The 20,772-nt window shown below is 54.9% G+C and overlaps 1 protein-coding gene across 7 annotated transcripts in view; it reads right to left on the bottom strand.

The window, feature by feature from the left end:
- NPHP4 (nephrocystin 4) overlaps positions 1-20,772 on the bottom strand; it is a 109,514-nt gene that overhangs the window by 37,213 nt on the left and 51,529 nt on the right. For all 7 annotated transcript variants that reach the window (XM_046000525.1, XM_046000529.1, XM_046000517.1 and 4 more), the window contains 3 exons: positions 20,328-20,510; positions 13,870-14,008; positions 757-818 (listed from right to left, as the gene is read on the bottom strand). In XM_046000525.1, coding sequence (XP_045856481.1) covers positions 757-818; positions 13,870-14,008; positions 20,328-20,510 — 384 coding nt within the window. The remainder of the gene's footprint in view (positions 1-756; positions 819-13,869; positions 14,009-20,327; positions 20,511-20,772) is intronic.

Raw genomic sequence — 20,772 nt, 5'->3', positions numbered from 1 at the left:
GGCAGACAAAGTCATCAGGGAGACAAGCCAACTCTGACCCCGCACGAAATGCTGCTGCCGGAACGCTGGGCAAGCACCCCAGCCGGCTCAGGTTTCCGGGTCGGCGGCCTCGCTGGCCAGCCATCAGCCACGCAAGCCAGCGCCTCTCCTCCTACGCTGGAGACCCTCGCACCCAGAACCACCTGCTGCGGGACGGGCAGGCAGTGGCCAACGTGCCTGGTCTCTGCCAGCGCCCGCTGCTCGGCCTATGGGCCGGCTGTGGCCTCACCGCCCGGGTCGCCGGTGACTGCCCGGGCTGAAGGGAGGGCGTGAAGACCACCCTGTGGCATCGCAGGGACGACAAAAGGCTGTCGTCGGCAGACAGATTTTCAGCTGCCAGACGTCACTACCAGAGAGAACACTGCATTTTTTAAAAAGTACTGAATGTGCCTTTGACGGCAGCCTGGAAGATGGCTACTCACGGCAGGGAGCCACCGGCCACACAGCCAGGAGGGACGGGGGCGGGACGGGGGCAGGACGGGGGAGGGGGAGGATGGGGATGGGGGGAATGGGGCGAAGGGGGTGGGACAAGGACCGGACAGGGGACGGGATGCAGCACCAGCCCCCCTACACCAGCATAACCCCCGCCAGTCTCCAGCCCAGGCAAAGCAAGCAGGACACCACTGTCCTCAAAGTTACAGAAAAATGTCCTGCCCCCGGGGCCTTTAAATACCTGATCTGGGAATTCTGAAACCGGTGTCTCAGGCCCGGACTTACCCCTGGTCCCACAGGCGAGTCCTGGAGGGCAGCGAGCCTCTGCGGCGGCAGTGCTGGCGGGCCTGTGAGGAAGCAGATGGACGTGGGCTGACACCCATGAGTCTCGGGGGGCCCAACTCAGTCAGGGCCTGACCCGTCTGCCCCTGGCTGGGACCGGTGCTGCCGCTGGTGCTGGGCAGCAGGAACTGGGCAGTCGATCACCCACAGTGTGTAGAAGACACAGGGCGTGTGCAAGAGCAAGGGCCTCTCCCCCAGGTCACCTCCTGGGGGATGCAGCCTGAGCTCATCCTTGGTCACTCCCCCTCCGCACCGCAGTCACGCCAGCTGTGACCCAGGAAAGTCCTCACACGCCCACCCCGCACCTTTCCATCTTCCCCTCTGCTCACACCCTCTGATTCTGAAGAGCGGGGGTCCCGTGTGCTGTCTGGTTAAGTAAGGAACTTCCAAGCAGATGCGTCCGGCCGTGCCCTGCTTCTCCTGTTTCCCAGCCCCACTGAAGCCCATGACGCAAAGTCTGACCCGAGTCCTGCTCATTCTAGGTGAGGGCGCTGTGGGACCGGGAGTTGTGGAGGCCAGTCCCTTCCTGTGGCCGACCCAGAGCAAGGGGCCTCGTGTGTCCTTTGACTTCGGGGACGCCAAGGCTGGCTCCTGCCAGCTCCGAGGTGCCTTCCTCCAGGCAAGTCCAGAGGGCAACCCCCTCAGTGGCTGGCCAGCTCTCAAACCAAGTCAGGGCGCTTCCCAGGGACTTAGAAACACTCTCGTCTGAGGGCCTTCGGCTCCTGAAACGAGCTCGGGCAAATCATGGAGCAAGTTGTGCCCCTGGGAAAGGTGTCCTCACACCAGAAGCCAAGTGCCACAGAGGGTTCCGCCAGCCCAGGCACCTGTCCCCCACTTCAGAGCGTGGGTGGCCTCTCACTGCCCTCCTCCCCAAAACCGTCCAGAGGAGGAAGCACGTAGAGCAGCTGAGTCCCCCCAGCCCCACCCTGGAAAGCCCCCAGGCGGACTCTGGTCACGGGACCCAAACTGCAGGCGGCTCCATCGCCCCCCGCTAGGAGACGCCTGGCCCTCGGAGTCGGCCTCCCGCGTCCTCGGTTGAGGGAAAGCTGAACCTGCCCCCGAAGCTTCTCGCACGCACCCTTCTGCCCCCACATTCCTGAAGCAGGGTGCCGTGCTGTGCGGAGTAATTCTTTACACCACCACTAACTTGGGATGCCTGGGTGGCTCAGTTGGATAAGCGGCTGCCTTCGGCTCAGGTCATGATCCCAGTGTCCTGGGATCGAGTCCCACATCCGGCTCCATGCTTGGCGGGAAGCCTGCTTCTCTCTCTGCCTCTGCCTGTGCTCACTCTCGCTCTCTCTCTCTCTGACAATAAATAAATAAAACCACCACTAACTATAAGCGATCGTACCCTCCTGGAGAATAAACCAGAACGAGAAAGGCTCTGGCGGCAGATTAAAAAGATGACTGCGAGTGACACCAGGGCCAGGGGCCACATGCCCCAGGGAGGCAGGGCCTGAGCGAAAACACACCAAAACCACAAAATAGGCTGGTTCCGCAGCTTTTTGTTTTCACGCCCCGTGTGGTGATTGCCGGCTCGGCTGCTTCTCGAAATAAGCGACCGACTAGCCACATGCAGAGAACGTGCGTCCTCCGAGCGTGTCCTCTCGGGTCCCTCCAAGAGGCTCCCCGAAGCCACATGGACGGCCCCGGACTGGGACCCCTGACACCCGCCACAGAGCACGGCCGGGCTGGGGCCATGGACGTGAGGAACAGCACCGCGGTGCGTGGGTGTGCAAGCACGTCAGGGCCAGCGGCACATCGGAAAGAACCGTGTGCCCGGAAACGGCAGCACGTGGGGGGAAGCCAGCAGGTCCACGCGTGCAGCAGGAAGCCCCGGTGGTCAGGGCGTCCTGCGTGGAAAGGCTGCAAGAGAAGTCACAGAGTGGGAAAGGCCAGTCACCAGACGGCCCGCCTGTGCACGCTCCACCATGTTGAAGGGGAAAGAGTTAAAAGAGAAAGCAAGCACGGAGGAGGCGGGAAGCAGGCAGACCCACCAAAGTTCGCGGAGCAGGGACAAGCGTAAGGGGCTGTCACTGTGCCCTTCACGCACACGAGTAAGCGTGTGTGCTCGCGGATTGCTTGTGCAACTGAAAAGAACTTAAGTTTTAACGTAATGGTCATTACAAGGTGAACCAACGACACTGGCCGGCTCAGCGCCGACCAAGACACCATAAGCAGCTGCCGGCCCCTACTGGGGAGCCGCTGGGCTCTCGTTTTCAGAAGAACATGGAAACCCAGAGAGAACCGACCACCGGCACATGCTCTGGGCAGCCCACGGGCTGCAAAGCCCGGGAGGCCGTGGTCGCGCCTTGGCCTCGGAGACAGCCCCGAGAACAGTGGGAAGGGACTCCATCGGTGGTTCCCCCACCACCGGGGCTAAGTGCCACAGGGACATGGTCCCCACGGACGGCTTGAGACCAAGGAGAAGCTCACACCTCCTGCCACAGCCTGGCCACCACCTGTCTAAAGACTGACCCTCCCTGACACTCGGTTACTCCCCGGGCAGCCTCAACGCACTGAAAATCGCCATCAACAGAAGCTCAATGGTCCAAGCCTCCCTCTGTCAGTTCGGCTTCTAGAAACCCAAACTGCCACCACTGACACCTGGGCTGTCCACGTCCTGCTGGGTCACACAAAGACCTGGGTCCAGGCGCTTTCGCTGCCGGAGGACGCACGTACGGGATCGCACAACTCTGAGCGGCCCACACGGCCCCGACGGCGGCTCTAGAGAGGGGACTGCACAGGGGCCACAGAAAGAGAAACAAGCACAGAGATAATCAGGAGACCAGGCAGCAGGCTTCATGGGACATCCTCCAGGCTGGAGGGAACAGAGGCCCCCCCAGAAATGCCGGGGGCCCACAGCGCGGCCATCTTCCTGCCCGTCACCAACCACAGCCCAGACCTGGGTAGCAGGTAGCGCCGAAGCCCTTTATCCCAAAATGCAAGCTGTCCTCCTGGGAAAGCTTTTCTCAAACACAGCTGTGCATTCTGGGGGAAAATGAGGAAAGGAGTCAGCAGGCGGGCCCGAGAAGGGGTGTTCATAGAGGGATGCACTGTCCAGCGGCACAGACCGGCCTGTGTCCCGCTGCAGGGTCCGCCCTTCACTGGCAGAGATGGCAGCTGCTTGGCTCAGGCCTGGCGCCGGGAGGGAGGGTCGGCGATGTGACACGCAGGGGGAACAGCTGGCATCAAAAGGCAGGGAGGAGAAGGGGGTCATCACCACTGAAGACAAAGTTGCCATGATTTAAAGAAAAACGGGGACAATAAGTGTCCCACTGGGCTTTGAAAATAAAGCATCAATTAATACTTAATGGTTCTTCAGACACTAAGAATTCATACGGCAAACCTTTTTGAAAGGCCCTTATTTCTAATTACCTGGGGATAAAAAGCCCTTCTCCCTAAGGTTCTGACCCCAGGCAATGGGGGAAATGGGCACGATCTGTGCAGAGATGACGGGGCAGACAGTGCATGACGGGGGCGCGGTGGGTCTCGGTGCTGCAGGAGCACAGAGCACAGGTGGCCGAGGTGCACGGAGCACCTGAGTGGCCCAGCCCACCCAGGGGTGCCACTGGGGAGGGGCTGCACTTGCACAGGAACAAGCCCAGGCCCGCCACGGCGTCCACACCTGCAGGTGCCCCAGCCCGCCCACGGCGTCCACACCTGCAGGTGCCCCAGCCCGCCACGGCGGCCACACCTGCAGGTGCCCCAGCCCGCCCACAGCGGCCACACCTGCAGGTGCCCCAGCCCGCCACAGCGGCCACCTACAGCTCGGGCAGGCTGGGCAGTCGGGGCAGCGAGGGATATGTGTCCCGAGCTCAGCTGAGGTCCCAAGGTCCCAAGGCTGCCTGTGCCAGCGGTCGCCAGAGTGTTGCCAAGTTAGCACCCAGGCTCCAACGTGCACTTCAGCACCTGGGAACTCACACAACCTGTGCGAGTGGCCGGGCCCTGCGGTGCGAGGGATGCAGGCTGGCACCGTACCCGGGTGTTCCCTAAGCAGAGAGGGCATGGGGAAGACTCACGTTCCGACGGCTGACAAGGGAGGGTCACAGCAAAGTGTCACGGTTCTGTCCACCCTGCTGCCAGCCGTGCTCTAAAGCCAAGACCCACCGGGGCCCTCTCTCAGCCGACCAGGCCCCGGGGAACCGGGGAACACGGTGACCGAAGCCCAGGGCTGTAGTCACCCTCAAGGGCTGGCCACAGTAGCAACCTGTCCCCCATCTGAGCCACCTCCAACGGCCTCCAGCAGGGCACACGCACGACGGCCTCCAGCAGGGCACACGCACGACGGCCTCCAGCAGGGCACACGCATCTCTTTAAATCCACCCATTCGTGTGGCTCCTGCCGGAAGGCCCAAAGCCCTCCTGTACGACTGCCTGGGTGACACGACCCGGGGCCGGGAGCCTCCTGTTGGACAGGACGTCCCTGCAGCACGGACCCAAGAAAGGTTACAACCATGCCAGGAACCTGAGTCAAGGCGTTCCAGAAACACCGTGGTGACGCATTTCCCACGACCCCTGCCACACAGCTGTTTTCCAAATCTACGAAGCAAACACAGGGACGTCTGACCCCACCAGAGCCACGGAAAAGAAACAGGTCAGGGAAATTCCAAGTTTCAGAAAACCGAGACCAAGTGCCCTCTAGTGGCTCCGTGCGCTCCTTCCCGCAGGGTGAGGTGTGGGCCTCTGCTCCCTCCTCGTTCTAAGGGAACATAAAAAAGGTAATTCATGGCAGAGAGCCGAAGTCCCTCCCGTAACGTGACAGCCACATGCCACCAAGATTTCTAACAGAACCGTGTGAGTCGGTAAAATATCGAAGGAGGAAACTTCCCATCACCAGTTGAACACGAGCGAACCTGGGATGAAGGCAACGACATCATATCGCCTGGCGTGAGGGCGGCGATAAACCCTGCCGACCCGTCCCCGAAGGACAGTGGGGAACAGACGACTCTGTACTAGATCCCCATCCCCCCAGCGACCTGTCTGCTGAGCTCCGCGTAGGGAAGACACACCCTCACCCGGTCATCAGACAGATGTTGTCCCACCGGCTAACAGGACCCTTCCGGAGCCCAGAGCGAGCTGTCTCCAGGGGAAAGGGTCCCTTCCCCCTGAACCTCCACAGCACGCCTCGGAGCCCAAGAACATCCAGCCTCCCGTGGGCACCGCTCTGCCCAGCTGCCCGTGTGGAGCTGGAGGCAGCGGGCTTCCGGGGGACAGGCCAGCTCTCACCGGTCCTTGTCCTGCTCACACAGCACAGAGGGGCGGGGACTACCAAGATCCACTCGCTCCAACCTCTCCAGATGCGGGGAAAGCTGGCCGAAGCCGGGATACCACCCCACACAGAAGCAGCAGCGTGCTGGGGAGCGGCCGGGGACTCGGCATACAGAGGCCCGGCCCTCGGTCCATGCCGTGCCGCTTCCCCATCCTGACCCCACACTCCCCTCCGAGGGCAGCACCCTCCCAGCTCTTAACCGCAGGGGGAAAGGGACACAGCAGAGGAAGGGCTCCATCTCAGCACATGTGGGGAACCCCTGAACACACGTGCACGAGGGGAACCTCAGAGCTGGGGTCGTCATGAGGAGAAACTCTTCCTGGAAGGAAGCCGACGAGAGAGCCTGATGGTGAGGGGACCGGGTGTGGGAGGCAGACAGACAGACAGAACTCGAGAGCCAGGACACAGCCAAGCCTTACATCGGCTCTGCAAACATGCGCCGAGTGCTTTCCTGAACTGGGACCCAGGTGGCCAGCAGAAAGAGGACACACCCCAGATGCTCCTAGCACAGTGCTCAGTGTGGAACAAGAGCCCGCACCAGAGATCTGCACCTCTGCACCGTCCGGGGCACCAGTGAGGCCACCCGCCAGCCCCTCCACGGGGTGTGGACCCTCCGCTGGCTCCCACCCCTGAGCCAGGAGGAGTCCTGTGTGTCGCTTCTGGGCCGGAGCCTCGGACCGTGGGGCAGGCTCCCCTGATGTGTCCCTTTCTTTGTGGCACCGTGGCCAGCAGAACTGAGACGATGCCTGCTTTCTGTGACCATGACCCGCGGTGGATGTGGAAGGAGAGCCAGAGACAAGCCGTTCTGTTTTATATCAGTGGGATCTGGGGCTTATCTGTCACCGTGGCAGACCTGACTCGCTCCCGGGGCAGCGGGGAAAGGAGGAGACCCAGGAACAAACAACGGGATGAAATGAACATGAGATCTCCCGAGAGCCGCAAGATGAGGGAGGGTGCGCTCGGCCAGGGAGGCGCCCGCGCGGGGCACTCAAGACCAGTAAGAGGGATTCGGTGTGGGTACTTGGAGGCAAAGCTGTTATTTTTCACTTCTAAATTCAAGGTCAAAGGGAAATAGAAACTGAAACCAATAATTTAGGAAATAAGACGACCACAGGTCAAAATGTAGTCAAAGAGGTACTCAGAAGGAAACCACAGGAACTTAAATGTTTCTCTTAAACAGACAAGTGGAAATATGCCACGTATTCAACTTCTTTAAAACTTAAAAAAATAAAGAGGAGGATATTAATGAAGGCAAAGTCATATTAAATTATAACTAATTAGATTAAAATTAAAGACATCATCGGAAACTTCGAAACAGCACGAGAACCAATAAAGGAAACCGAGGTGGACTCCTGCCAGAGGATGAGAGGCAAACACCTCCGCTAGGTCTGACCAAGAGGAGAGACTCGCCCAAAGATCGGAATGACAAAGGGAATCCATACGCAGAGACAGAAATTGGGATTTCCACATTAGATACAAGTTTATCCCAGGATCCTAGTAAACAAAATGAAATTAACCATTCATCTACAGAGTAGGTATCCCCAAAGTTACCATGAGCTGAGATGGAAAACCTAAAAAGCCATAAATCATAACAGAAACTTAAAGATCACGAAGACAAACCAAGGAAACCCCACCGAGATAGGAGAGGGAGCAGGGGTCGGCAGGGTGCCCCTACCCCACCTGCCCACGCCAGGGACCAGCAGGGACCTGCAGCCCATGGGAAGCCACCACCCGGAGCCCTGTTTTACTCCAGTGAACTTCTGCTCAGAACCGCCCCCCCCCCAGCCTCCTCCTCCCCGTCTCCACGGGTCCACGGCTCTCGGGTTCACCATGGTCCGCACGTCCGCATCTGCTGTTCTGGAACAGACCCAACTGCTCCTCGATAGCCTTGGTTGTTTTCAAGAGTAACGTTGTCAGAAAATCCTTTCCAAAGGCACAGAGTTCCTGATGGTTTTATAGGTAAGTTTCATCAAACCTGCAAGACACAGGTCCTGCCTTTTGCTGAAACCATTTCAAAGCCCAGAAACATACAGAAAGTGTTCTCCCTGTGACAGTGAATTTTCTGTGTCGAGTGGAGGAGACGGATCACAGGGGCCCAGACACGTGGCCGACCATCAGTCTGGGAGTCTCTGCGAAGGTGATTCCAGCTGAAGTTACTATCTGAGTAGACTGACGGAGGGAAGTGGTCTGCCCTGTGCAGTGTGGGTGGGTATCACCCCATCTGTTGAGTAAAACCAAAGAGTGGGGGAAGGAGGGACTGGGCCCCTTCAGCTTGCCCTTGGAGCTGGGATGCCCATCGTCTCCTGCCCCCAGTGCTCCTGCTCTCAGGCCTTCAGACCCAGACCAAAACCCGCATGGTGGGTTTCCCCGGCTCTCAGGCCTCTGGACTGCGACTAATTACACAGCAGCTTCCTGGGCCTCTTCTCAGCCTCCATGGGAAGCGTGAGCCAATTTCTTATAATAAATCTCTTCCTACGGGGTGGCCCACTGGTTCTGTTTCTCTAGAGAGCCCTAACTAAACACGCATTTTGCAAAACTAACACACTGCAAATGCCAAAACCTGGTACGACAGGACAGGAAAGAAAGCCACAGATCAGGGCTGCCGGTTCCGGCCCACCTGCCAGATTCGGCCCACAGCCTGGGCTTGTGAACGAACTTTCACCGTAACCCAGCCGAGCTCGCTCGCGTGGCTTTCACCACACGGCTCGGGAGAGGAGGAGCGGCGGCAGGGAAACCGGCCCACAAAGGCTGAAACATTTACCGTCTGGCTTGAAGTCCGCTGACTCTGCCACAGATGAAGCCCAATTACGGAGACTGAGACAGAAGTCCTCAACGCGAGTGAATCAAATCAAGACAGGCAGAGCTACCGAGTTCCCCACAAGCCCTCCCTCCGTCCCTTTCTTTCTTCAGTAGACTTTATTTTTAGGGCAGTCTTACAGTCACACCAATACTGAGCACAAAGGACAGAGGACTCCCATATCCTCCCTGCCCCAGATACACGGTTTCCCCCGCATCCGCACTGCACACCCGCGTGGCACATTCGTATTGCTCTTAAATATTTGGTAATTTGTTTGTTGTCTTTTTTTTTTTTTTTTAAGATTTTGTTGATTTATTTGAGAGAGAGAGAGTGAGTGTGTGTGTGATCACAAACCGGGGGGGGGGGGGGGGCGGGGAGCGGAGGAAGCGGGACAAGCGGACTCCCTGTTGACCAGGAGCCCAGGGAGCCACCCAGGCACCCCTGCAGTCTCTTTTGAAAATGGATCACCTTTTAGGCACCTGGTGGCTCAGTACATTAAGCATCTGCCTTGGGCTCAGGTCACGATCCCGGGGTCCTGGGATCGAGCCCCACATCGGGCTCTCTGCTCATTGAGGACTCTGTCCCTCCCCCTGCTCAGGCCTGCTCGTGCTTACTCATGGGCGTGCTCTCTAATAAATAAATAAAATCTTTAAAAATAAAAAATTTTTAAAAGCTCCCTGCACACAAGGTCTTAAAGGTCATCCCTGAGGACACACAAAGATCCACGTGGCTCACCCTGTCTGTTGTACAGCACCCGGCATCCAATCACACCTACTCGTCTTCCCGTCCCACGGAGGACTGGGCAGGCGGCCGCGCGCTGAGAGCCAGCCACTCTCCACGGACGTCTAGAACCAGCACGCCTGAGTCCCAGGGTATGAACTAGATATGATGAAACCGCTCCGCAAAGCAGCCGTCCGGGCAGCATTCCTGCCGGCGTGGTAAGAGCCGCTTGCCCACGAGCATCCGCGAGAACCTCGTGCTATGCGACTACACTTCTCCAGGGGCGGGGAGCGGGCATCGGGGGGATGAAATGACTCCTCACTGGACTGTGCATTTCTCCAGTCACCGGCGACACTGAGCCCCGTCTCGCGCTCACCAGCCACCTGGCTTCTTCCATGGAAATCCCCTGTTCATGCGCTTTAACCGTTTTTCTATCCCGTTTCCATTATTTCTAACTGATTTGGAGCAGCTATTCCTATGACCTTTCTTCTTTCTAATCTTCTAATTCTAGAGTCTCCTATCACTTCTAAAGTTTTGTTTCATAATCCACCTAAATTTATTTTTGCACATGATATGAAATTAGGATCTAATTCTCTATGTTCCTTATGGACCAGCATTCCCGCACAGTTACGTGTGATTGGGCCGTCCCTGTTCCTGGCGGTGAGCGGGACAATGTTCCCCACCCCAGAAATACCCACATCCTAGTCCCCAGACCCTGTCAGTGTGATGGTGTTGCACGCCAGTGACTACGGCTGCCCGGGGGGACGGCCTGGATGATCAGTGTGCCCAACGCAATCCCAGCGTCCTTGTAATTGATGGGGAGGCAGCAGGGTCAGGGTCAGAGAGAGATCAGGAAACTGCCCAGTGCCTCTGAAGAGGGAGGAAGGGGCCAAAGGACACAGCAGCCACTAGAGGCTGGAAAGAAGACAGAGTCTGCCCGGAGCCTCTGGAAGGAACCAGCCCCACCAAGACCTCTTCGTTAGCCTGTGAGACCCATGTCGGACCGCTGACCTCCAGAACTGTATGACAGTAAGTTCAGACTGTTTTAAGCCATTTTACGTTTATGGTAATTTGTTACGACAACAGCAGCGAAGCAACACACTCATCTATAACCTGTCCATCCATCACACTCGTTATTGTGTCCGTCTCTATGTCCGCCGCGCTGTTCTGGCTACCGGAATTCCACACATCGACAAATCAGGAAAGGTGAAGCCTCTTTTCGTCTTCAGAATTGCCTTCGCTGTTCTCAACCATGGAATTATTTAATTTTTTTTTTAAGATTTTATTTATTTATTTGACAGATAGAGATCACAGGTAGGCAGAGAGGCAGGCAGAGAGAGAGGAGGAAGCAGGCTCCCTACTGAGCAGAGAGCCCGATGTGGGACTCGATCCCAGGACCCTGAGATCATGACCTGAGCCGAAGGCAGAGGCTTTAACCCACTGAGCCACCCAGGCGCCCCTGGAATTATTTAATTAAAAAAAAAAAAAAGACTCTATCTCAAAGTAAAGTAAATGCAGTGCACAAGGGAGATACACTCCAGCAGAGAGCATGAGCCCAACTCAAAGTCACGAAAACACACGGCACCTCTAGTGAGTCACCATGGCACAGAGCAGCCGGGAAAACATCCAGAACCCCTGGACTACCAGCCCTGGTTTCAGCAGCCCAGAAACCACTCACAGCAGGCAAAGACGCCTACTTCCGGTCAACACGAAGCAGTGACCAGAAACAAATGCATCTGAAACAAATTTTTTTAAACTGACAAAACACATGAAACAACAGGTTTCAAGACAACAGAATTCAGACAACAAAGGACAGTGATCCTGAGGGGCAGGAAACAAGAGAAGCGAGTCCTGTCCCTGCTTACTGTCCCTGCTTACTGCGGTTAGTGGGTCTGTGGGTCATGGCGCAGAGACACGAGGCACAGGGGACCCCTGATGGAGAAGACAGAGCTGAAGGTCTGAGAAGGCCGAGGAAGCTCCAGTTTGCAGGGCCAAGCACCAGACGGGACGAGGTGCACAGAAGGAGCACTCTGGTCACTTACAGAGAGCTCCCTGTAGATCCAGCAGGTGACTGATCAGGACAGCACCCGGTGCTGGGGAAAGAGCCCCTGGAAGACCCCAGATGTTCACCCAGGGCCAGAAGCAGGCCCACTGCACGGGCAGACGCACACCTTGTAACTCGGGAGATGGGAAGACGCAAAGGGGAAGAGTTAGCCCTAGACTAAAAGCTGATCTGGTCCCACCTAACAGACCTTAGGGGCAAGATCTGAAAGGATCAAACTGTTTCCAAAGCTCAAGAGTATTTATCAAATACAAAAATATTTAACACTCGATAAAAGAAAATTCACAATATCTGTAACACAATAAAAAATACTGAGAGCAGAGAAGCAGGAAAATACAACCCAAATTAGGATTAAAATGACCCAATTAAAACTGAGGGAGAATTAGGGCATCTGGTGGCTTAGTCCGTTAAGTGTCTGACTCTTGGTTTTGGCTCAGTTCACAAGCCTAAGGTCCTGGGATCCAGTCCTACATCCGGCTCCCTGCTCCACAGGGAGTCTGCTTCTCCCTCTGCTGCTCCCCGCCCATTGATGCGTGCACACAAGCACTCTCTCAAATAAATAAATAAAATATATTTTTTTTAATATTTTATTTATTTATTTGACAGACAGAAATCACAAGTAGGCAGAGAGGCAGGCAGAGAGACAGGAGAAAGCAGGCTCCCGGCTGAGCAGAGAGCCTGATGCGGGGCTCCCTCCCAGGACCCTGGGATCACGACCTGAGCCGAAGGCAGAGGCTTTAACCCACTGAGCCACCCAGGTGCCCAATAAAATATTTTTTAAAAATAAAAAATAGGGGCGCCTGAGTGGCTCAGTGGGTTAAAGCCTCTGCCTTCGGCTCAGGTCGTGATCCCAGGGTCCTGGGAGGGAGCCCCGCATCGGGATCTCTGCTCAGCCGGGAGCCTGCTTCCCTTCCTCTCTCTGCCTGCCTCTGCCTATTTGTGATCTTGTCTGTCAAATAAATTAAAAAAAAAAAAAAAAACTTTAAAAAAATAAAATAAAAAATAAAAATCAATTAATGGATAATTCTGGCAAGCAGAGGGAGCGGCAGACCAAGTTTTAATCCCAAGTCTGCACACACCAAAGGTCAAGGCCACTGGAAAAGAAAGACCCAACCCGGTGGACTGCTGAGCCACAGCCCACCCGTGCAGCTGGTGCAAGCCCGAGGCAAATAAGCGACAAGGCAATCCCATCACTGCTTAGAATTAATTTGATTAGAACATCGTCACACAAACCAGCTGCTTATTTCCAGCACCAGGACCTCACAGTAAACGAAAGCCCTGAAAACTCCTTTCCAGGAAAGGTCATTCTGTCTTCCATGCAAAGCTCGCGGCACAGGCCAAAACACCAGCAGGTCGTCCCTGGAGACGGAGCAGCATCCTCAGGGACACGGTCCAGGACTAGAGCTCCCCTCTGCGGCCCTACACATTAGTCCATTCCCTATCTTTCTAACAAGAGACAAACCTCCTATGATCTAGAACATTTTTTCAGCTAGAGCAATCTCTAGAAGACTCAGGCCAGGGCTCAGGCCCGGCAGAGTGAATTCCGCCAACACCCCTCTGACGCCAGCCCTGCAGGGGCCCGACGGGTGGGGTTCTCAGTCAGACGTTGGCTTCGGGGTCCCTGGGCAGCCAAGAGGCCCTGACCTCCAGGAGCTGAGCCAGCCGGATGCAGGCCCAGCGGCCCCTGGCGCCGCTTCACCCCTGCACCCATGCAGAGACGTCACTGCCCCCAGGAAGGACGTCCCTCTGCTGGGAGTCCCCGCTTCCTTTTTCAAAGCCACAAGCTGAGATCAGACACCCCGCTCTCGGAGAATGCTTTCGGGGGGTGGGAGCACCGTAGAACAACAAAGGTTCGGCACATTAACGGCACCACACAGCTGGCAGCCGGTGGATCTCAGCCACGCTCTGACTCCTGGGCCCGGGTCTGCAGGACCCCAGGCCACGTGCCCCACCGGCTGTCACCTGCAGAGCCTCCCCCGGGCCTCTGGTCAGAGCTGCAAGAATCAGGGGACGACACACTGCGCCACACTCTGTCACCGTCCAACTCCACACCTCCTTATTAAGCAGAACCTCAACCACGGGACCCAAATTAAAGCAGATCTATGCGATTAGCAGATAAATGTTATTGTACTGGACGACGTACTTCTCGGGAACAGATGCAAGTCATGCTGTGTGCGCGAAAAGTCAGTTCTCTGCAAACACTTACTTGTGGGGGATGTGGGTGGCTTCCTGGAGGGCTGCCGCTCTGCCTCGGGGCCGTGCACGAGCCCCGTCGTGGTGTCCAGGTGTCCCTCGGGGCTCAGCGAGTACTGGAACTGGACGGTCCCCGACTCCACCTGCTTCACCTACGGGAGACACAGTGAGAGCGATGGCAGCCTCCCCCCTTATCCGTGCTCCCGAGTTACAGCCAGAAGCGGGTGCCCTGGCCCAGGGACGGCTGAAGCCCCGTGTTCTTAGATTATGACCAAGTCACTTCCTGAGCAGACAGTCAGCCGTGGCATTAACATCCCAGGAGACCACGTTAGCACGGAAGGCTCTTACACAAGCAGAAATCACATTTCTCCGGTTCTGCATGTGTTTTTAAACAAGCCTATGAAAAACTGACTTTTCAATTTGGGTGTATCACTCTGTTTAACACATGTAACCACAACCACGGTCAGGGCGCAGAGCAACGCGTCTCCCAAACCCTGCCCGGTGCTGCTCCCACCTGGCCCCGCCGTCACGGAGCTCATCTCCATCACGCCAGCCTGTTCTGTCCAGGATGTCATACATGTGGAACCACGCGACGTATCATTCTTGAGCCTGGCCTCCCGCACTCCACACGGTGCTGATGGGACTCATCCAAGCAGCAGGATGTTATCAGTCATCGGTTCCTTTCCTGCTGAGCGGCACTCTCTGGGACAACGGGCCTGCTTTATTCATGCGTTTGCCCATTCGAGCACCTTCGGGCTCTTTTCAGTGTGGACGGATACAAACCCTGGGGTACATGATTCCGTGTGAACCAAAGTCTTCCTGTCTCTAAGACCAGGACTACTGGGTACAGGCATGCGTAGAGTTCATCCTGTAGGACACCGTGGTTTACTTCTAGACTCTCCGTTCTGCTCCCTTGACCGTCGTGCCAAGCCCTCACCAACAGCCCTTCACAGGGGCTGCAGAAGCTTTACTCTAAGGATCAGACTGGGGGGCGCGATTCCTCCTGCTTCACTGCCCGGACCCTTCTAATTCCTGTGCTTTCTGTATAAATTTTAGGATCAGTCTGTCTACATCCAGACCAAAAAAAAAAAAAAATCCTTCTGGGATTTTGATTAAAATTATATTATCTATAGATGAATTGGGGGAGAATTTATATCTTTATCATGTTGGATCTTCTCATCCATAAAGATGTTGTGTCTCTCCGTTTACAATTTCACCCAAGACAAGAGTCAGCACAAGGACAGTGGCGTGCAGCGACAGGAACGGGCTACAGTCCTAGCAGACAGATCCCGGAAACATCGTGTGATTAGATTTCTCTCTTTGGGGGAAGAGCTTTATAAGTAATACTGTTTGTTTTTTTTTAATTTTGCTTGTCAACTTTTCATTGCTAGTATACAGAAATGAATGATTTTTCTATCTTGATCTCCTGTTGTCTCCTGCAACCTCAGTGAAGTCACTAATTCACTCCTGCAGGTTTTTCTGCAGATCCCTTGGGATTTTCCACACCGACAATCACGCTATCGGCAACCAAGTACAGCTCTATTTCTCCCTTTCCAATCTGTATGTCTTTCGTTTTGTCCTCCTGCCTTAATGCCCTGGCTAGGACTTGGGGTGCAATGCTGAATGAGATTCTGAATGCCGAGTGGACACCCCTCGCTTGTCCCTGACCTTAAAGGGATGACACTCCACCTCTCACTGCCCAGTAGATTGCTCAGAGACAGGTTTGTGTGGATGACCCCGGCAGAAGGGGGTGCTTCTCTACTACTCCTAGTTTGCTCACAGCTTTTATCAAAAATCAAAGTTGCATTTTTTCAAATGCCTTGTGTGTCAATTGTTATGATTATACAGTTTACCTTCTTTAGGCTATTACTATGGCGAATTATATTTATTGATTTTTAAAACAAAACCAGCCTTGCATTTCTGGGACAAACCCCCACCTGGTCACGGTGTTGTCTTCTTTCTATATTGCTGGATTCGATTTGCAAAGGTTTTGCTGATGATTGTGCATCTGTGTCCCTGAGGGATATGTGTCGACGGTGTCCGGACACTGTCTCTGGTCTTGTTATCAGGACAGCGCAGTAGCACGGCCCCGTTACATGAGTCGGGAATGCTGGCATCCTTCTATTTCCTGGGAGAGTCCGTATAAAACTGCTCTTCCTTTTCTTCAAGTCGTTCAGTAGAATTTACAGCGAACAGGCCTGGATATCGCTTTCCCAAAAGTGTTCTAGCCAGAAATTCAGCTTCTGTAATAGTCCAAGGACTACTCAGGTTGTCTACTTCATCTCGGGTGAGTTCTGATCATTTCTGGCTTAAGACAAATTGATCCACTTCATCGAAATCACCAAATGAGCGGGCCCAGAGTGGCTCACCGTGCTCCCCTGCTGTCCTGGGATGTCTGTGGGGCCAGCAGAGATGGTCCTGCTTCCACTCCTAACACCAGCAATTTGGGTCCTCCCTTGTTGGAGCTCTTGCTGGACGTTTATCAGTTTTATTGATCATTTCAAAGAATCAGCTTTTGGTTTCATTGATTTTTTTCTCTATTTTTGTTCTCTATGGTCCCTATACTGTCTGTTTTCGAGTTTATTTGTTTCTGCTTTTCATCCTTATTCCCGACTTTCTTCCACTGGCTTCCGGGTTATTTTGTTCTTTCTCTTGCTCCTACTGGTGGAAGAGATTACTGAATGGAGACCACTCTTCTGTTCTAATACGAGCACTTAATGCTATCAATTTCCCTGGAAGCACCCAGCAGCTGCGTTCTCCACCGTTTGATGTATTTTCCTTTCCGTTCAGTCCAAAACCTCCTCTGTCTCTTCCTGAGGCTTCCTTTGAGTTAGGGATTATTTAGAAAAGTACTGTTTGCTTTCCAAGTGCCTGTACTTTCTACTTTTATCTTTGTGACTGACTTCTGGTTTAATTTTATTGTGATCTCAGAACATACCCTGAACAACACAATTCCTTAGAAATTACGAAGGTTTTAGGGTCCAGGATGTGGTCTGTCTGTGTGTTCCCTGTGCACTGGACAAGAATGTGCGCTCTGCTACCATCAGGCGCCGGGCTCTGCAGATGTCACGTCAATCCAGACAGTTCACGACGTCGTCTGGTTCTTCCGTGTCCTCGGTGACTCTCTCTGTCCCGTGGTTTACTCAGAGGCTTTTAAAGTCTCCAACCGTGACCAGGAATTTGTCTGTTTGCCCCTTTCACTTCTACGACTCATTTCTGCTTTATGTATCTTGAAGCTCTGTCTGTGTTAGACGTACACATGCTTAGGACTGCCCTGTCTTCTTGGTGAGCTGCCTCTTTCATCATCTGTAATATCCTTAATTCCTGGACATTTCCTTTGCTCCAAAGTCCACTCTGTCTGGTGTTGATACAACCACTCCTGTTTTCTGTTGATTAGTGTTTGCATGGAATGTGTTGGTGTCTGTTGAGTGTCTTTTCTCTGAAAGCTGAGATTTTCCTGGTTCTTTGCATGTCAATTAAATTTAGATTTCATCACAGATATTTTGAATATTATGTCAGGAGACTCTGAGTCTCATTTAAAGCCTGTGGAGTACATTGATATTTTTGTTTCATCAGGGATCAGCCCAGGGGTGCAGGCCACAGCTTCCAACCGGTCCTTTATGGCTTGTCAAACCCGCGCAGTGCTATCCAGATCCCTCCTGCATGTGATCCACCCTGGGCAACTCTGGGATGGGGCTGGCGGTCTATCCACAGTCACTTCTCAGGGTCTCTGGTATAGTGGTTCAGGGTCAGACTCAGACACGTGCAGCCTAGGGGTGAACCCAGCATTTCTTACACAGTGTCATGGGGTTACTTCCCAAGCCCCTCCCTCTCCATGGCCTCCCCAGACCTGTCCAGTTCCCTGGGGCTTTACGGTCCTCTAGCCAGACCCCACTGCACTGCACACTTCTGGCAACAGTCCCTGAATCCAAGGCCGCGCAGTGGGACAGAGTGGTTTCTTTAAAGAGCACGGGAGTGTATCAGAGAGCTAAAGCTCCCACCTATCATTATTGGAAGTCAATACATAATGCCTAAAATTGAGAAACTAAGAAACAGCAGTAGAAGCATGATATCTGGAAACAAAGAAAATACCGTAAGTCACAGCCGAGAGCTGAAAGCGGCTGACTCTGGAGATATAAATGTTTTTTAAAAGACAATTACTTGGTCAAAGGAAAAACACAAGGGTTGTTTAAGAAAGAAAACATACCACACTACTTACCTACACAGGAAACGGCATCGAAATAATCCTAACACAAGCCCCCAAATCCACTTAGCCAAAACTTATGGGTGTCTCTAATATTTGTATTTCCCTCTAATTAGTATCTACCACCTCCCCTCAAGGGTAAGTTCACAGGATTGGGGATACTGTCCCTGGGTAGACAGAGGAGCTCGGCAAACGTTCACTGAATGGATGAGTGACAGAATGAGCCGGTGCGGCGGCAGAGACGAGGCACAGCGGGGCCTCCGCACCTCCTGCCCAGACGGCGGCCGGCCTGCTGGAGGAGACAAGCGCAGGAAGAAGCAGAGGAGGAGGCAGAATTACACCCGGGACCGGGTTTAGGTCACTGTTTCAGCCGGTTGTAGGTGTTTAGCCTCGTGGTCTCAGCCAGGGGCAACTCTGCCCTCGGGAGACGTTAGGCGACAATGTCTGCCGACAGACAGCTCAGAGCGTCACAGGTGTGGACCCGCCACGGGCCTCTAGTGGCCAGATGAGATGAACGTCCCCCGGTGCGCCCGGCAATCCCCACAGCAAAGAATTATGTGGCCCAGACTGTGAGCAGCGCTGAGGTTGAGAAACCCAATGAGAAGTGACATTCCTTGTGGAAAATGGCAGTATTTGGTACATTTCTGTCCTCAAGATAGTCAAGCCTTCCACTTATATTCCAATACGGTTTACACACTTAGAAAGTGAAGGGATGGGGCGCCTGGGTGGCTCAGTGGGTTAAAGCCTCTGCCTTCGGCTCAGGTCATGATCTCAGGGTCCTGGGATCGAGCCCCGCATCGGGCTCTCTGCTCAGCAGGAAGCCTGCTTCCCCCTCTCTCTCTGCCTGCCTCTCTGCCTACTTGTGATCTCTGTCCGTCAAATAAATAAAATCTTTAAAAAAAAAAGAAAGAAAGAAAGTGAAGGGAATGTCGTGGCATGCCGAGGCTAAAATTAAATAAAATAAAAATTTTTCATACATGTACATATGTACATACCGAGACGGGGAGAGAGAGGCAACGGCTTCAGGAACTCTAATGGCGGTTTTATAATAAGGGCTCAGACTAGTCCGCGGGGGAACACAGCAAACGGGTCCCCTAACGAGACCTTCCCATAAGGAGAAAAGCTGCACAATCAGCCGTTCCTCATCCGGGTCCCCAGAGCATTGCCCACATCATAAACAGCAACACCAAAAATGACGTTCGTCGTTAGAGTCAGCACACGGACGACTCACTGAGGGGTAGGGACGGTCCCTGCAGCTAAGGAAAATGAGACCGTCGAGCAGTAAGGCCCTCGCCGCACTGCTGAGACAGGCCGGGCGGTTCAGGAGCGCGGGCAGGTCCAAGCACTCCCGTGCCACACAGGGCAGCACCGGGTGACATGGTGTGACACAGGGTGACACTGGGAGACATGGGGCGACACAGAGGGACACTGCGTCAGGATGGGCTTCCGTCACCAGCAGCGCTTTCCCACAACACCTGCGGCTCCCTGGGTCCCTGCTACCCATCCTGCAAGGCTATCAGCGGGCAGGGAGGCCCGGGGAGGAGATCCCTTGTACACCCTGGCCCGCCCCCTTTACCTGTTTTCTCCGCCAGGGTTCGGAGAGAACTTTATTCCAAACATGGATTTTCAGCTGTGGCTTGCCCTCCCTGCAGAGCTGGAAGGAGCGAGGGGCCAGCAGGCACGAGAAACGAGTGGAGACAAGCCTGGCTGGACGCCCAGTGCCCGGCGCCAACCACAGCCCCCGCCTCGCACAAGGCCCACCCCCCACGTGTACACGCACAGCACAGAAGCGCACCCTGTTTGCACAGTGCGTACAAATGAAAGTCACAGGCCCTCGGGCCATCTTGAGAGACTGATGTGTGAACGGGGATGTCCTAAGCCCCAAAATAAAACCCGCCTTGGTTCACAGGGGACTGGGACTCAGCAATCACGCTCGTCCCTTAAGGGCACATCCATGACGTGAAAAAATTCTGCTCAGGGGGCGCCTGGGTGGCCCAGCGGGTTAACCGTCTGCTGTCGGCTCAGGTCAAGGTCTCAGGGTCCTGGGATCGAGCCCCGCATCGGGCTCTCTGCTCAGCGGGGAACCTGCTTCCCCTCTCTCTCTGCCCGCCGCTCTGCCTACTTGTGCTCTCTTTCCGTCAGATAAAAAAATTTAAAAAAAGAAAGAAACACCTGTTCATGACACAACCTCTGGTTTTGAAAACGTACGAACTTGCCAGAAGCTCAGGGGCAAAGCCTCACACTTACGGAGCATCTGAACCACTTACCTCTTCGGAGCTCCTGCTGGCCGGGGGCACTTTATAGACCAGACGGTGCGAGGGATTGGGCCGGATCCCACCCTGCAGCGGTAGGGTCACCTTCCCGGAGCCGGCTTCCAGCACGGGGTTCCAAACAGCCCAGCGAACCGTGTGCATACCCGCCACACCGGACAGAGAGGGGACGGAGGCCGCCTAGGAGGGAAACGGTGTCGGGGCCTGACTTACTCCAGACCCAGCTTGCGGATGTCAGGAGGGAGCAGTGCAGCCAGGCAGGGTCACGCAGAAGGAACCGGGGAGGAGGGCATGACACAGAAGCTCGGAAGGCACGGAAGCAGCTGCCCACCTTGAGACCTCCCGCCGCCCAAGCTCTCCTCTAGGGATCTCCCTTCCGGCTCAAGGCAGCAGCGGCCTCTCTTCTAAAGACCGACGCCACCCGGCTGACCCTGCCTGTTCC

Source organism: Meles meles, chromosome 1 (assembly GCF_922984935.1).
Source record: "Meles meles chromosome 1, mMelMel3.1 paternal haplotype, whole genome shotgun sequence".
In the NCBI taxonomy this organism is placed as follows: domain Eukaryota; kingdom Metazoa; phylum Chordata; class Mammalia; order Carnivora; family Mustelidae; genus Meles; species Meles meles.
This window is presented reverse-complemented; position numbering and strand designations above follow the sequence as displayed.